General features: G+C 43.5%; 1 protein-coding gene across 3 annotated transcripts in view; it reads left to right on the plus strand.

Moving 5' to 3' along the window:
- The window catches only part of slc30a6 (solute carrier family 30 member 6), an 86264-nt gene that overhangs the window by 36805 nt on the left and 31234 nt on the right, over positions 1 to 18225 (plus strand). For 2 of the 3 annotated variants that reach the window (XM_030440949.1, XM_030440950.1), the window contains exons 10-14: positions 869 to 917; positions 9020 to 9139; positions 9566 to 9668; positions 9780 to 9827; positions 9906 to 9974. In XM_030440949.1, coding sequence (XP_030296809.1) covers positions 869 to 917; positions 9020 to 9139; positions 9566 to 9668; positions 9780 to 9827; positions 9906 to 9974 — 389 coding nt within the window. Of the gene's footprint in view, positions 1 to 868; positions 918 to 9019; positions 9140 to 9565; positions 9669 to 9779; positions 9828 to 9905; positions 9975 to 14241; positions 16290 to 18225 lie in introns of those variants that run through there. The other variant, XM_030440948.1, reaches the window with a different exon arrangement.

The raw sequence follows: 18225 nt of genomic DNA on the forward strand, positions 1-18225 counted from the left end.
GAAACATGTTCTCAAAGTGCAAAGTTATCTGTTCCTCTCTTCATGTCGGACTGTAGAAAATGTTCACTCCAGAGATGTTTGTTTCCTCTGAGGCGACATGATAACATTTTACTCCACAAACACGTTTTTACTTTTAACTTTTGGCTTAGAAAGTCACCAAACAGCTGGATGATTAATCGACTGGTTGATCTAAAGTCAAATAATCTGCAACAAATTTGTTCGCTTCAAGTTACTTAAGTCACGTAACTCATGCAGAAGCTGAGAGCTGTCTGGTTCCAGACTCTCACATATGAAGTTACTTTAATTTAATTCAGAAGGTCTTTTGGGTTTTTGTGTTTGTTGGTCAACTATTCAATCGCACGACGCTTCTCGACGCATCAGATGACTTTTTCAACATTTATTACGAGCAGTCAGATAAATCTGAACTTCAGATCTGACTGCAGGGATCTTCAATATAAAAAGCTGCATCTTTTAAAAACAATATTTGTTTAAATCTGGAATTAAAGTCAAGATATCGGTGTCCAGATCTTTCTGATGTTAGCAGACTGTAGCTGCGGCCTTGACCCGCATCATGTGATGACGTCGACGTAAAGTTTTCCTGAGAAGAGAAAAGAAACACGAGAATTAAAGATGCTTTTACTAAATAAATAGTGACATAGACGTGTGAAAATGTTCTGTGTCTTGACGGACTTTCAGAAAAGACTAAATCCTTCCTGAAGAAAGTGGAGTATTTATTGATCCAGATTATGGAAACCAGGTTTGCTGTGCAGGAAGCCGACAGGAAGTTGTTTAAATCTATAAAGACTGAAGAGGACTCGTGTTGTTGTTTGACGTTTTGTATGCTGACGACTCGTCTCTCTCTCTGCAGCCGCCAGCAGCAGCTGGCTTCAGGAACATGTAGCAGATCTGAGTCGAAGGTAAGAACATTTTCATGACTTCATCCTTTTTTCCTCTCCTCCTCCTCCTCCTCCTCCTCCTCCTCCTCCTCCTCTCTGTTTTCTCTCTACATGATCAGCAGATTTCAGCCTCAGGTAGAAACAGGAAGGATCCACTTACACTGACTCAACACACACACACACACACACACACACACACACACCCATCCTGTGTGTATTACTGCTTACAGTGTGAATCTGTGTGTCCAGGTGTGTGTGTGTCCCGTGAGGTCAGAGGTCGGGTCGTCTCATTGATCGAGTTTCAAAGAAGCAGATTTCAGATCAGTTTTATTGTTGTTTCCCAGAGAGTACAGTGACGCCGACACATCTGTCCAGGTTCCTCTTCCTGACCTGAGCTCAGGGGTCAGAGGTCACAGCTCACTGCTATCAGAGTAAAACTACACTTTATCCATAGCTGACGGATCTCCTGTCGAGTGTGTGTTCAGTTCAGTAGCTCCTCAGGGTCGTTCTCACGTCTTGGGTCGAGGTGCAGCTCGTTAGCTGTTCGGTTGTAACATGATTGTTTCTACAGAAACATTAATCAGATCAGTCATCATCAAACCCATCACACACGCTCAAAATAACCTGAATAATTAAGCACTTTTTTCCAGTTTTATGTGGTGTGAATATTCTGTACGCTGCTTCACACAAACTACAACAAACTTTTCTGTCGTTATATAAAGGTGATACCATCAGTGAGAGGATCAGCTGTTTGTGTCTGGTGTTAAAGTGTCTGTTAATGTCAGAAGTGTTTCTACGACCGTGTGCAGAGAGAAGACCTGTAGTCTGTTAGCTCGACAGCTGAAACGCTCTCCTGCAGACGTGATGCTGTGATGTGTGTTTCTGACTCCGGGAGCTAAAACTCTGAGCGCTGATCTTTTTCCGGACACTTGATATTTGTGGTTGGAATCGACGCTTTGCACCAGAATTGAATCCCCCTCTTAAATTCTGTTGATGTAAATTTTGTCCTCCAAAGAGCCGCAAACCGTTTTTTTCCCGCCTGCTGCAGAATTTAATGCCGGTCAGGAAGAATTTGTAATGTATGTAAAGTGTCTGATAACATCCGTAGAATAAACGTCTTCACTTCAGTTTTGAATGTCAGCTGATATATAACAAGAAACCGGTGATTAAATCCTAAATAAAGAGAATTAAAGCTTCTTGTTCACGTTGCCACGGTAACGTATAGACCGACTCCAGAGCTGACTGATGCTCAGTGTCGACCGTCGCGATGAATATTACATCCCGCTGTGTATTCCCACATCTAAAGTGGGTGAAGTGCACACACACACACACACACACACACACACACACACACACACACACACGGAGTCAGCAGCTCAGTTGGTGCAGGTTACTCGGGGCGACAGCCTGGAGAGTTGTGCAGCAGAACTGAGCTGTGATTGGCTGAGAGGACAGAAATGAACAGGACGTCCCAGCCTAGTTTCCAGTCTTTGTGTGTGTGTGTGTGTGTGTGTGTGTGTGTGTGTGTGTGTGTGTGTGTGTGTGAGAGATGCTCTGTATGCCTCCATACGCGCACATTGTGTCTGAATGTGTGAATGTGTGCGCTTTCCACTGTGTGTTTGCAAATAATGTGCTTGCTTGACTCTCCTCTCTCTGTGTGTGTGTGTGCATGCGTGTGTGTGTGTGTGTGTGCTACAGTGTTGTGTTGTAATAGTCTGTCCCTACTTAACCTCAGCAGGATCTCGGGGCCAACTGGGTTATATAAAGCCTGCTGCTCTCTCGGCCTCACCAGCCACAGGCCTCAGCTCTGTGTGTGTGTTTGTCTGTGTGTGTCTGTGTGTGTCTGTGTGTGTGTGTGTGTGTGTGTTTGTATCTACGTATGTGTGTGTGTGTGAAGAGAAACGGATAATTAAACAAATGTATAATGGAGGCAGAAAGGGAAATTGCGTCTGATTGTCATGATCAGATTCTGCTGCAGATCCAGAAACGTTGGTCTTCGCTCTCTGAACTCCACGCAGACGTTCAGATTAAGTGAAAGTCTAAGGAGTGTTTCAGTTCGAGCTCCTGACAGTTGTGTGTGTGGATCCAACAGAATCGGTATCAAGTGTTTGTTTATCTCCCTGCTTTAATCTCAGCGCTCGCTGTCTGCAACGTGTCTGGATTAACACACACATACACACACAGGGTCACATGTCAAATTATATCAATGCATCAGGAGGGATTACAGGATCGCTGGGATTGTCAATCTCGTCCCAAACTCTCCACTTCTTCTCCTCCTTCTGTCTTTTCTGTCTCGCGCTAAAACTCGGCGGTAATGTCTGAATCTGAGGTGCAGTCCCCCGAAATGTCACCTTCAATGTCGGTCAGACTGTCAATTATTTTGCAGGTTAATCAGAAGATTTTTAGTCCCAAGGATGACGTCCTCAAATGTCTTGTTTTGCAACACAAATATATTCCGTATACTGTCAGAGAGGAGAAAAGAAACCAGAAACATTCACATTTAAGAAGCTTGAATCAGAGTTTTGGTTGTTTTCGTGTTTAGAAAATTGCTCAAACTGATTCATCAATTACTGGCTGCTGCTGTTAAAGCTTCAGATTGCACGTCAGGCTGCAGAACGGAGGATGAAATGGTCTTTTTCTGCACAAAACCTCCTGCGGGGGAAGAATCTGACGAGGGGGAACCCATCGGCTCAAACGTTGTGACTCACTGCTCAGTTTTCGGAGTCCAAAGCGAGGCTGTGTGTGACGGACCCACTCTGAGGGTTTGTTATGAACCCAGAGCGTCCAGCGGTGAATCACCACCTGTGCTCATACGTCCCGGTAACATCGGTCCAAGCAGTCCTTCCATTATTCACCGTCTGAGGAGCCGCTGTAGGATCCGTCTCGGGTGACATCATCACGTCTGTCTGTCTCTGTTGTCCTTCCTAACGAGGCTGAGCCGGACGGTATTATAGGAACATGTTTTTCTTGTGAGGGCTAAACAAAGTTTTATAACTCGCACACATTCTTCCTCTTCACTTCTTCTTCTTGTGCAGTTTTATGGAAGTCGTCCCCGTGGCGAACGAGACTGACATGTTTGACAGTAACGACGTGTTGACATGCATGTCACTGCTGTGTTATCTAATGACAAACACCTTGCGGCTCGCAGCCACCGCGCTGCCCGCTCTTGTTTGTGACAGCACTTGTACGCCAGCGGCCGCGGCGGCCTCGGATCGCGGCCTTTGACGTATTGGAAATTCAATCTGACACTCAGCGCGGGAACGATCCGCCCGGAGGGTTTGTTCATTGACCCGTTAATCAGTTTCAGGAAACCACCGGGCCGGTGTGTTGCTCAGTGAGAGTACAGGGTCGGTTCTGTTCAGGGGAGTCGGCTGAACGTTTGGTTTATCCTGCAGAGCCGAACAGAATCTAACACGGTCAAAGACTCTTTACTAATGTCAGCTGAAGGTTCATGCAGAAACATCCTCATGTTTACTGAAACTTTGTCCAACATTAATAATTCTGTCTTGATTTGCGTAATTGTTAAACGTTTTGTTGAAAAAAAATCTTGGATGTCTCAGCTTGTGTTGTTGTTATTGATGATTGTTTCTGGAAAAGACACGATGATTAACTGAAGGTTTGTTCTTTGTGCTTTTACATGTCTGAAGTCAGGATGGTTGACCGACAAGACGACAGCTTACATGTCAAAGTGAAAAAGCAAAAACTGCAGATTTAAACCTGGTGCTCATAGACTGACTTGTGTTCTGAGTTAAATGCTTTGAATGTGAAGCTGCAGCTGAAGGAAATGTTCAGTTTCCGTCAGACGTAAAATAACGCAGTTCTCTAAAGATACTGAGCGTCTTTTCTGACGTATCTTGAACTCGTCAGGCGGCAGTGATGTCATAAACTTCTAGATTTCAGTTTCATATTGCTGCATAAGTTTAATGAAGAAGCAACTCTTGAGATTGAAGCAGCAAAGGTCTAGATAAGTTTACTTTCACCGAGTTGTGCATCCTTTCATCATTTCACACGTCCAACAGGAGAAGGAAGTTGGTGGGATGTTTCAATCCGGGGTGTGACTGTGATCAAGACGAGCATCTGAGATGGTAGAATAGTTTTGTTTTCTTCCAGGTGACACCAGAAAACTATATTTTCCTATATCAGACGTCTGTGTTTCTCTCGGCCTCATCAACATTCACGTTTGTATCAAAAGACTTCAAGTTACAAGTTTGTAGTTTTTGGGTTCAGGTGAAGACAACTCAGGTGATTTCATTCTCTCAGAGCTTCACAAGAAATCTCATCAGGTCTCCGTTGTGTTCCCTCGTCTGATGTCTTTGTTGAACCTAGATTAGAGAATGTTTCACCAGTTCGTAGAAAAAAGGATTTGTTGCCCTTAAATCAACTTCTGTGCCAGCAGCTCGTTAAATAATGATGTTGAGCCTTTAAAAAAACAAAAACATTTTACCGGCTCTGTTTTGTCTCAGTTGATGGAAGAGGAGTTATTGATGCGTGTCCTCTGTGACCTCGTTCAATTAAACTAACAGCAGTCAAGTCCCTGTGATTAAATCTGCTGCTCTGCCGGCACATCGAGCTCGCAGCTGTCGTTTAAAACCGCCCTCGTCAAATCACGCTGGTGCTACATCGTGACGCCGCCCGACGCCGCGTCTTCACGTGTCACATCTCAGATACTTCCTGCTTCGACTTGAACATGGAACCTGTGGATCTGCTCTGTGGACCAATAGAAAGGGAGAGGAAACAACCCGTCCATGTTTCAGAGCACAGAAAGGTTGTGACAGGGAGAGCTGCAGATTTACTGCTCGAGAAGAGACGATGTTAAAACTGAAGACGAGGTAAACATGCAGGTTTTTGTAGAACAACGATGTCGTGATTAAAGGGATATTCCGGTGTAAATTTAATCCATGGTCTAAATCACAGGGAAACTGTGTTAGACTCCCTCTCGAGAGATCAAGTTAGCAGACCGCTAATTTACGGAGTTTTATCAACCTCAGAAACGACCGCACGACAACAATACACTGCAGTAAATGGATCCAAATATAAACCGCCACCAAAAAGCCACAAATAATGCTCAGAACAGCACCAAACTTCAGCAACAGTACAAATAGGGTCTCAGCACATAGTCCGGGGCATCTAACCTCCGCTAGCTTAGCTGGATTTCTATTGTGAAGCTAAAAACAGACTTCAACTCTCCTCCATCAGCTTCCGGGTCGGGGAAGTCCCGACGCGACGATTACCGAGTGCGGTTAGAAATGCTCAATTCCGTTCTTTTCCCTGTCCGCTCTCGATAATAACTGTTATAAACTGGCAGGTAAGACACATATGAACTTTGATTGCTTTTCCATGGAGTCATAATCATACATTTTCATCCATGAGCCGCGGAACTCTACTGCACTCGGTAATCGACTCGTCGGGACTTCCCGTCAACAGGAAGCTGCTGCAGAAGAGTGGTAAATTTAGTCAGCTTTTCAGTAGAAGACCGGAATATCCCTTTAAATATCGTCCCTTAAAACTGAACTTAGTCTCATTCACAGAGTGAAATATGTGATTCTGATGAACAACGATCCTGAATAAAAAACACAAAAACACTGAAACATACAAGTTTAACCGGACTCAACCAATTCTTTTTCTGTCCATCGATTAATCAACAGCTGAATCATCTCTGTCGCTGTAACACTGTGTTGATCTCGTTAACTAAAATTACAACGAAATACGTTCGTCAACAACCTTTTTTCAGTGACTAAGACGAGATGATGACAAGTTTAAAATATATCTTTAATTAATCTGTAACGAAGTGTATGTCCTGGTTTAGATGTTCAGACCAAACGCAAAGACAATGTGTTTCTTGATGACGGGGTTATTGATAACTTGTGTGAGTAGCAGCTTCCTGATAGGTGCGTTAAAATCAATAAATAGTAACTTTGACCAGCAGGTAGACGTAGACGGAACTTTTCTGTTTTACCTCATCGATATGAACCCAAGACAAAGAGATTTCTCTATAATCTGACGCAGTAAATGGATCATAACGCCGCCGTGTGAAACGTCTGAGTTCATCCTTCATCAGGTCAACATTCAGCTCGGCTGTAATGTTGTCACACACTCAGAACAACAATCTCTCTCGTGCTTAGAAATAATCTGCAGATAAGTTGATTATTAACGTTGAGATGAACGAGTGAGAAGAAGAAATGATCTCGCGTCGCTGAGCAGATTATTACCTGCTCACGGTTTCTGAAATCTTCTCTAGTTCAGCTTCTAGAAGTTTCCATTATCTCCCCGTCGAGTCTGAAACGTTTTAATGAAACACCTGATAAATGAGTTGAATTCACTCTGAAGCTTCCTCCTGAGGCAGAAACTCGTATACGTAGACGAGGTATGTCGGAGCTCAGCCCGGCCGTCTTAGACCTTAAACCAACATAACATGAAACAAAACAAGAATGATCCCATCAGCTGCTGTTTGAGTCCCTAAAGTCCATTATGACGGGGTGATCGGGTTAAAGGCCGTTAATCCTAAAGACAAACATAAAGGCAGAGAAGCTGCAGATTAGAGAGGTCGAGGAGACGGCAGCTCAGGAGGGAGCAGATGGAGGAACCGGTGTGTTTTATTAAAACATGAAGCGACCTCTGATTTTATTTTGGTTTCTGGGATTATTCCCCTCGAGGACGGTGGAGCAGAATCATCCAGAGGGGTTTTTTTTTTTTTTTTTTTGCTTTTGGCCTGAAAAATATAAAATATAAACAAAATGAAAGTACGAACACAACAGAGCCTCTTTAAATCAGGTCCAACAGTAACAAAGCAGATTTCACTCTCATGCAGCGACAGTATTCTGTGTTATTATTAAGAAAAGGACAAATAAATATATTCAATCATGGAGTATAAGTAGTTTGGATTCAAGTTTTTAGAACAGACTCTCTCTGAAACGGGTCAGTCCTTCAGAACCCTGATACATTATCGGTCTGTCTTCAGCTGTGGTGATTTGGAGAGCGCTGGGTTCCTTACCTGCTCACCAGCGTGGCGTTTTAGGCTAACATTAGCAACCAGATTATAGTCTGACATTTATTACAGGAGCGTTACCGAGTACAGCAACTTCCCTGCTGGATGTTAGTGAAAGTTCAGATGTTAAATGCCATCACAGAGGAGGAAATGCTACATTGAAATACATCAAAATGCAGGACTGTCATGCACAAATCAGCAATAGTGTAGCAATTAGCTAGCTAGCTGGTTAGCTACCGAGACTTCAGCAGACTGTAAGAGGATACAGCAGCGCATCGACTTTGTCTGCAGATCTTTTGGAGCTAGATTATCTTCGTTTTTCAAATCAGGGATTCAGAGTATCCTGCTGTGCTGCAGCCTGTCTGTGAAACTTAAAAACTAAATGATATAATCAACCTGTGTTGAGGATTATTAGACAACCTGTGGCAAAGCACAACAAGACCCTGCTGAGACTTGCTAACAGTAAATCTGCTCACCCCTCGATTTACAGTCCGTCCATTGAAACTCACCAGGATGTATCGTGTCGTATCGTGTCGTAAACTCGTAGTGATTGTTTTCTTCTTGTTACAAAGTTTGTAGCGTCTGTTTGGAGGAACATGTAGCCCGATCACTTCACCCTACCTCTCAAAGTCCTCTACAAAAACTGAGTTCAGGTGTTCGGGCTTTAGAAAATAAGCAAAATGTCACTTTCATTTAATTATCGTAAATTTAAACTCCAAACATTTTTGTCCTTCGACTCAGTTTTGCAGATAATTATAATGTATTCTGCACACGCACAACTTTACTTTATTAAAACTCAGTGATTGAACAGTGAAAGTTAATGATTATTAAAGTTAAAGCATTGAACTGAAGTGAGGAGGTTTAATATCTCGGATGTTTTACACATGGTATTGACGGTTATTGTTTCTGATAAGTGTGTTTATAAATCGATGCTCGTCTACAAACATCAGTCTGTGTTTTCTGTCTCCGTTTGGTTGGAAAACCAGATTTCTTCCTCTGCAGAACGTCTCCATGATGATTCTGTGTTTTCCCTCTGAAGCTCTGGAACATTTGTGGTTGATTCATTATGAGGCGAGAGGATCACATTCACTAATCCTGCTTTATTTGTTTGTGTTGTGTTTGTGTTGTGTGTGTTCAGTTTGTGCGGCATCATTCCAGGTCTGAGCAGTGTGCTGCTGCCTCGCATGAACCCGTTCGTCCTGATCAACATGGCGGGAGCTCTTTCTCTCTGCACCACCTACATGCTCATAGAAATCAAGTAAGAATCCTCTCCTGTTCGCAGCCGCTTAATCCCCAAAAAATCTTAAAACCAACACATTAGAAACCTCGGCTGCTCTCTGGGTTTTGGTGATGTCGTGTTTCTGTCGCTGCAGCTGGAAACTCCTTCTTACTAATTTAAACTGTCCCGATCTTTATCTGCGCTCCACCTAAAATGTGTCCCGATGCAGGGACACTCCAGGACGAAACATGCAGATACGGGACAGGAAATGAGACTCAGATTTTCCTTTGAATCATTTAGATGTCTGATGATAAAAATATAAGTTTGATGGAGTTTCCCCGTCAGTCCACATTAAGCCGATGAAGTCATCCTTCTCCAAACCTTCCAAATATGACAAGAATTAAAAGTCTTACGTCGCGTTTCTGCAGAACTTTCTACATGTTTTTTATCCTCTGTGTTGCTCAGTAACTATAACGCGGTGGACACGGCGTCGGCGGTCGCCATCGCACTCATGACCTTCGGCACCATGTATCCCATGAGCGTCTACAGCGGCAAGGTGCTGCTGCAGGTGAGACTGATGAGCTTTAGGTCCTGATGATGATGATGATGATGATGATGATGATGATGATGATAAACGAGCAGGTGGAGTGATTATTATTCTGTCGTGTCTCGTTCACAGACGACGCCGTCGCACATCATCGGACAGCTGGACAAACTGCTCAGAGAGGTAAAAACAAACCTGGAAATGAAAGATTATTGAGACTATTGAGATTGGTTAATTTGTTCCTCTTGTGCGTCCAATCAGGTGTCGACTCTTGACGGCGTGCTGGAGGTTCGCAACGAGCACTTCTGGACCGTCGGCTTCGGATCTCTGGTACGTTTCTCAGCCAGAAAACTTTGTGTTGTGCGTTTCTCAAAGACACTCGACACTTTAAATGACCACAGCGAGCCTCCGTTATCTAAACGTGACGTATGAAACGAGCTACAGCAGGAAACACTGTGGAGAGTGAGACTGATTCTTCAGTTTCCTCTTTGATTCACGATCGATAGTCGATTCAAATCAATTCTCTGTTGAGTGATCAGATAAGGAACCATTTTCAACTGTCACCGGTGTCTTTAATCTGCTGAAATACAACATGAGACACAACTTCAAGATGAGTTCAAAGTAGATCGTCCAGGTGCTTCACTTTTAGAAAATCAATTTCTGACATTTAGGAGTAGATTCTGACTCGTTGGAGGTAAGTGAATTCATTTTTTTTTTACTCGCCCCTAAAGAGAGAGTGATAATTTATCTGCACAAGTGAGGAGACGCTTAACACACTCATGTACGAGCATCATCAGCTCAAGATCTCCTCCTCACATTCGGACGGCACGCTCGCGTCACAAAAACAGTTTTAATTTCCAACAAAAGTAGCCGAGCTGCCCAGAAATGAACCGGTCGTGATCAACAGCCGTCACATTCAACACGGTGTTAACTGTGAATGATACAGGTGAGTGAAACGACCAGAGAGACGACAGATCGGCTGCCTTTCTTCTTGTCTTTGAGCTAAAGTGACGTACAGGATGATGACAAGACGACACATCATGCACGATAAGAGTTTCATAAACCGTGTTTTCAGGGAAGCTCATGTCTTATTAAGAAGCAGCCCCGTGGCTCCTCACGTCGCTCGCGTCCTGGATGAGGTAATAATCAGAAATTCAGACACAAGATTCACATTTTAATTAGCGAGTTGACATCACAGAGCAGCAGGTCTGAGCCTCGACCTCACCTGCCTCAGAGTTATTTCACATCTGATCACCATCTTCTCTCTCCTTAATTCCTCCCGTTAGTTACTTTGTTTGTTTGCTTCGTCTCGGTATTCGTTTCTCTCCCCACTCCTTCCTCGCTCGCTCTCATTCGTCGGTTCGGAGCGACGATCTGCAGGGATTTGTTCACCCAGACGAGAAGAAGGAACAAGTCATTCATGCGGAGATATTCTCTCTCTCTCTCTTTCCTTCCCCAGTTTGTTTTTTTTTGGAGGGGACACTGTTGTTGTCATCGCCGTCGTCATCGTCTGTGTTTCACGTTGTTGCAGCGACGGCAAACAAGCCCAGCTGGCCTTCAGGGCGGCTGAGGTCCTCCGACACAAACACACAACACACAACACAAACAGAGACGCACAAACATCTATCTGCTCTTTTTGCTGTCAGAGAGGAACACAAACTATTAATTACAGCTAATTTAACAGTCGTTTTGTCGGCCCTGAAGGTTAATCACTGCAGCAACGTCTGTCCTCTTTCTGTGAGACAGAAAGCTGAAGACTCGTTTGTCAAGTTAAGTTTAGATTTTGTTTGTCAGTGTTTGGTTTTTGTTCTGTGCGATTTACTTTTTGGCAGCTCTTCTTGTGATTGTAGAAAAATCCCCCAGGTGGAGACTTACAACACCAATAAACCCCGAGAACATACACACGTTTTTTAAGCAGCTTTTATGATTAATCGTCAGCCACAATAATGTAAATTAAAGTAAATAAAACAATTATTTTAATCCTGTGTAAAGCCGGAGGAAAGGATGTTGTGAGTGTTAAATGATGAAGCTCAGAGAAGTTTAACTAAAGAGACTAAAGAATAAAGACGTAAACGTGCAGGTACATGTTGAGAGTGAACACACTTCATTTTTCACAATAAAAGTCCCGTCTTGTTTTGTTATGTGGACGTTTCAGGAAATTTAAATCTTTTTAATTCAGCTTGTTAGCTCGCTAGCAAACTTCTCCTCTCTACATGTGAACTTTCTCCTCCTCACAGCTTCAGAACAGCCTCGTTACTTTAGTTTGATGCATCTGAGGTGAATTCTGGATTATTGTTATTTCCCAGCATCAGCAGACTGATGTGGACCAATCAGAGCAGATCACGCACGGCAGACGCAGCGAGACGAGACAAAGACGTAAAAGCCGTAAGAAGGCGTAAACAGACAGAGAGGGAGACTGGAATGTGGAGAAAAGGCGTGTTAGTGTCTCGTATCTGCAGAGAGTTTCTGATTTTCTCTCTTTGTTGCTGCTCGGGACGCTTTACCAACCCAACATGTGTCTATTTGACGTCCTGGGAATGAGACTCAACAATCAACTGTCTTTGTGGTGCGTTCAGGAACAGCTGGGACAAATCCTACTGATTCTACCTTTAACTTTAATAGTCTTTGAGTTCTATTAATATGACGTGAGCTTCAGTTAGCTTTGAGCACAAATGTCCTTCAGAGGGAGACTTTTTACTCTGATACTCTGAGTACATGTCAGAGCCTGTAATCTATTACTTTACTGGAGTAAACAATGTGTGGACACCTGAACTAACGCTTTATTATATTAATGATTACTGAGCAGGTGACAGTTGACGGTTTCTCTCCTCTTTTACACTGACTAAGTTGTGACAGCAGGTAGATTTGTTTCATATATTTATATATTTAATGTCAATTTTGTTGCATCTCCATATAAATGTAACTTTGTTTCACTAAACAGATTCATTTTTAATGTTGAGCTCGGGTTCATATTAAATCTTGATCTACTGGTTTTTAAACCTGGTTTTGCTGAATTCTGGTTAGAATCAGATTATAAAGATTAAATCAGTATCTCAGCACGGTGTTCATTTAAAAGATAAATCATTTTTTCAATGTTTCAAACTTAATTGTATTTATCTTTGGGCTGAAAAGAGAAAACAGTTTTATCCTTTAAACATCCAGGACACTTAAAGACGAACACGTTCTCGTTTTAACTTAAAAACCCTCCGATGTTTCCACCTCATCGCTTTATGTAACAAAATGAGCCCGTCGACGCCGTCGGGTCCAAATTTAGCACATGAATATTTCACATGGTTTTACAATCATGATTGTTTATTATCTGCAGGAGCGGACGTGATTTATTGGACGTGTTTATGAAACAGTGATTTGGTGGAATGACGCGGCGACTGTCGTCTCATGCAAATTAATCTCCTGTGTGTGTGTGTGTGTGTGTGTGTGTGTGTGTGTGTGTGTGTGTGTGTGTGGTGCCTCCCGCTGCCTGCAGGTGGAGCAGCGTTCTGTGTTTACATCCGTTTATTGCTGTTGTTATTTGTGTTATCGATGCGGCTGCTGCTGTCGCTGATGTTGCTGCAGTTACACAACTGTTGGTTGTTGGCCCACCGCTAACAGAGCAGCTGTCCAAACTGATTTGACCCCTCTGACTGCACTCGTGCCCCACGGGGTGTGTGTGTGTGTGTGTCTGTGTCTCTATGTGTTCATGTGTGTGTGTGTGTCTCTGTGTGTTCATGTGTGTGTGTGTGCTTGTCTCTGTGTGTGTGCGCTCCCTGTCCTCTCGAGGTCTGAATATTCCTGTGAGGACGGTAAAATTAGCAAACAAGGACAAAACGAGGCTCAGTTCAGTGTTTAAGGTCAGATTGTGACGTGAGGCTGACTGTCGAGGTGAGGAAGACTCTGATGAAGGTCGCTGAGTCAGTTTAATAAACTGTCGGTAGGTTTTCTTTTTTGAAATGCACTTGATAAAAGAGGCTGTGTTCACACTTTCAGCCCAGATCAGTTTTTTTTTTTGTCACGGATTTCAAGAAGCCTGAGCAGCAAAAAGAGAGAAGAATGAAAATGAAATGCGATTTGTGCAAATCGGATCCAAACAGCTGGAGGTGGTTTGAAATCAGATCTCTGCACATGCATCTCAGTCTGGACACTTCAGCTTCTCACAGCAATCGAGCAGATCAGCTGAATCCAAACCGCTACGAGCAGAACCGTAAGAGGACGTCACAGACAACGACAACAAGTATGTGGAGTCGCTCTGAAGTTCACGCTCCGCTCCAGGATTTGGTTTGATTCGGTTCCTCAGGTCAACCTCAAAATGCTTTTCTGGATTTCCTTTTTAGTGTTAGCACGTTGCGTTAGCACTGCTCTGTAGCATCGCTTCTCTATCTTTGTCTTGCTGTTTCTCTTGTCAACCAAAGATAGAAAGTCACAGAAAGCTCAGCTGACATCAACATATATCAGCACAGCAGAATATAAAAATTGATATCTTGATCTTTTAAAAGTTTCGTGTATTTTATTAATTATTTCCCTCCTGCCCCCCGTCCCTGATATCTTCCTCCCCCCCTCCTGCCCTCACCCCTTCATCCCCCTCTCCACCTTTGCGTTTCAGGCCGGGTCCGCCCACGTTCGTATCCGTCGTGACGCCAACGAGCAGCTGGTTCTGGCTCACGTAACCAACCGTCTGCTGCCGCTCGTCTCCACGCTGACGGTCCAGATCTTTAAAGACGACTGGACGCGACCTCTCCTCACCGGGACGCTCTCCCCCTCCTCCGTCCCCCCGATGGGTCCCGCTGACGGTTACACCCTCTCCTCCTCCTCGCTGCCTCCTCTGCTGATGTCATCAGGAGGAGAGTTGGACCCGCTGACCTCCACGCCCTCCAAACCCACTAGTCCTCCTCCAGAGTTCGCCTTCGACACACCGGGGAGGAACGTGCAGCCGATGGTGCTCCCCGCCCCGGGACACCACGCCCACAGGCCCTACGGAAGCCTGGGACTCGCCTACGGAGCGTCTCCCTACACAGGGATGCTGAATCAGGGGCTGCCACGGCCAGGCGGTGGGCTGGGACTCGGCGTGCAGGGTCTGGGTGCGGGGTACGGACTGGGTGTGCCTTCCTCTCAGAGCTACAGGACTGCCTACGGAGGGGCGCCGGCTCCGCTCCGGTTTGGAACCAGCAACCCTCTGGCTTCACAATCGCAGTACAGACAGTACCGACCCTGATTGTACCAAACTGGAACTCATAAGATACTTTGATCCAAGATGGAGGTCCAGTTTTTGCTCGGCTCAGATATTTAAACGTCTGAGTAGATTTATTTGGACCACATGATGGAAACTTTAGAGGGTGAAGATGATTCTTTGGAGGTTTGCTGTAAAGTTTTGCATCTGATGGTAGAAAAGAAATGGTTTGTATTTATACGGGGACCAAGAAGGTCAGATTCAGTATGTTTGGGACTCTTGTTAAAAGTTTTTGGGGGTTTTTTGTAAAAGAGAAAAAACATCATCAAACATTCCTGATGAGAGGAAATTAATTCTTGAGTGAAATTAATTTCCAGCGTTACATTTTTTGATCTTCAGGCATTTAAAGGAAACTAAAGAAAAAGAGGTGATGTTAATGTTCCGGACCAAACCGAGGCAGAAGATTCAGAGAAGAAGAAATTTATACTGTAGAGATTTAATCATCGGGAAAGACGTCGTTGCCTTAAAGTGTTTTACAGCCGCACGACCTGCAAACATAAAACTATTGTATTTAAAACCAAAACATGTTTGTTTTCATTTGTAAGTAAAAATCATTGGTTCGCTCCTCCTCTGATGTGTTTTCACTTGATGGTACGTGAATGAATTAAACTACATTTCTTCAGTCAAGACGAACATCGAGTGCTGCACCGTCTCAACACCAACAACAGAAAAGCAGCAATGCAGATTTGCGACACATTCAAATGATACTTAACGCAGACCAATCAGGACGCAGACCGGCAGGAATCAGCGGGTTCATCGGGTCTGTAACGATGTATTAAAACACCAAAGTTGTAAACAAACTCACCAGTCGAGGCGGCTTTAGACCGGCAGCCTCCATGTTTTTAACAAAGCAGTCGAAGAGGAAACAGGCAGATCGTCCAACATTTACAACAGTCTCACTGTCTTTATCATATTTTGTCCCTTTTGTGTCAATAAAAACACGATGATGACAAACGTGACGACTGTTTCTCTCAACATGCCGGGTTGTTGCCTTTATTTTCTTTGTGAAAACTTAAAAAAATCGACCTCTTTTTGCTTCGTGATTGTGAAGAAATGTTATAAAACAATAAATCTGTAAACATGGAGCCAAACGGTTGTGATTTCCACGAAGAGGACCATCGACTGGTAGAGAGTATCTGACTGAGGCGTTGGTGGTTTTTATTTTAATTTGTGTTTTAATCTGAGACTGAGTGTCGTAAAATCACCTTTATGCATTTCACAGGTTTCTGGTGCCTTTCTCAGATTTAAGGAATCTTAACATAAAAATATCAAATTGTTACAGAAGAGCTGAAAATGTAAACTTTGGTAACTTTGGAAAACAAACATATTTAATTGAACACTCAGCCGTCATGATGAGACATGTTCTCTGTATGTTCATTTAAAAAGAACAACCAGGACTCTTTTATTAAAAACATGTGATGAAAGTTTGTGTCCAGCTTCTTTCTCATCATCTCTCCTTCTGCTGTGTCTCAGAAAATACTTTTACTAAAGAAATGTTCTGGTTTTGTGTGCTGTGTTGGTTTGTTTCATGTCGCCAGACTCCTTTAACAAATAACCTGATTTTAAGAGTTGCTCAGCGTGTTGAGGAACTTAACAAACTTTGTGAAACAGCTGCAACAAATTATAAATCATTGTCGCCTTCCTGTAAATTCAGCATTAAATGTAATACATGAAGCCGACTATTATCCACAGTATCACCAGACTCCCTTAACAAATCAGCTAATTTAACGAGTTGCTAAGCAGGATAAAACTTAATAACGTAGTGAAACTGTGTGTGTGACAGATTGTTAGTCATTGTGTCCTTGTTGTAAATTCAGCATTAAATCTTTCAGCTGAAGTTGTTTGTCTCCTTGTAAAAAGTGTCAGTTTGTGGCAGCATGTCTGTACCAGCCTGTCTGCTTCTGTGTCTAAAGTGCTAAAGTCTTACCTGCCAACATTGATCAGCTGTTTGAACACACTGTTTACACTGATTTCACCATTTACACTCCATTTATGAAAGAAGAAACGTGTTATTCATCTAAACATGTCACATGTTACAAAAACACTACACAGTAACAATATAGGCTACTTCTTTGTCCCCGTGGAGAAAGTCCCCAGACTCCCTTAACAAATGTGTCAGTTTAGTGAGTTGTTGAGTTGGAGACACTTTATAAAATCTGTTAAACTCGGTCTCTGACTCATTCTGAACAATGAGCTGAAGGATAATTCTCATTTCATACATTATAACTGATTAAACAAACGAGGGAGGCTGCGTCGCACGTCGTCTTGTTTAGACTCTCTTGGCGACCCTCACAGCCCGACGATGTTCCTCCTCCCGTGTTCTCTCTCAGCCACACGCTGCCCTGCTTGCATAATAATGTATGACACACTTTAGCAACTTTGCGGCGTCTGGTCATTATTTTGTCCCCTGCAATCATGTTATTTTGTTGGCCCGCAGTTCGCCGCCCTCGCATCCTCATCAGCCCAGAAAATATTCAAATGAATGAGCGGCGCTTCGGGCCGCCGCGTGAGGCTGAGGTGAGGAGACAGCTTCGAGTCCGGCAGAGTCGCAACGTGTTAGGAGGCCAACAGACTCCTGACCCTGTTACTGAAGAACCCGCCTGGTCTCCAAAAACCACTAATAGGCCCAAGTTCCCCTTTATTTCCAGACCAGTACTCATTGATCACTGGGTCTGTTTAAAGTCTAACGAGTGGAAGAAGAGCAGGCGCTTTTTCCCACTGAGAGAAAGTGTTTTCCCAGGAGTTTAGTCAGTTAACGAGGTGGACGTTCACGGGCTCAGGTCCAAACTGTGATAAAGATGCAGCGACTGTGGATGAGCCAAACATGAAGCCTAGTGAGAAACAACCTGAACCTCTGCAGGAGGAACTGTGGAACAGCTTAAGCTGAGCGGTTTTGTTTTAGTGTCTTACTGATCGACTGACAGCAGCCGTGCTGTGAGCAAACAGCTCCATTAAAAGATGGTTTTGGTTTGGTTCAGAAGAACCAGAGTTAATTTTAGGGTTTCTTCTGTAGTGGCTGTAGAACAACCTACCAGAGTCCATTAGACAGTCTGAGTCTGATGATGCTTTTAAGGTGCACCTCAGGACCCACTTTATTCTCTGACTCTTAATGATATTTAATTGGTTAATGTTTTACAGATTCATGGGTTTTTTATTTTATGGTTAAGTGTTGTTACGTCTGAATGTCATTTTGTGTGAAGCCCTTTGTGTTGCTCCTTAAGTCCTGCAGTATATATATGAAATACAACTTGAAGCTTGAGCTCTGACCTGAATCCCATCCAGAACACTGACTGTGAGCCAGACCTGATGACAATCATCTCTTGAACGAGGCGACACATCATCATCTGCTGTTTCCAATCA

The sequence above is a fragment of the Sparus aurata genome, chromosome 15 (assembly GCF_900880675.1).
Source record: "Sparus aurata chromosome 15, fSpaAur1.1, whole genome shotgun sequence".
Taxonomy (NCBI): domain Eukaryota; kingdom Metazoa; phylum Chordata; class Actinopteri; order Spariformes; family Sparidae; genus Sparus; species Sparus aurata.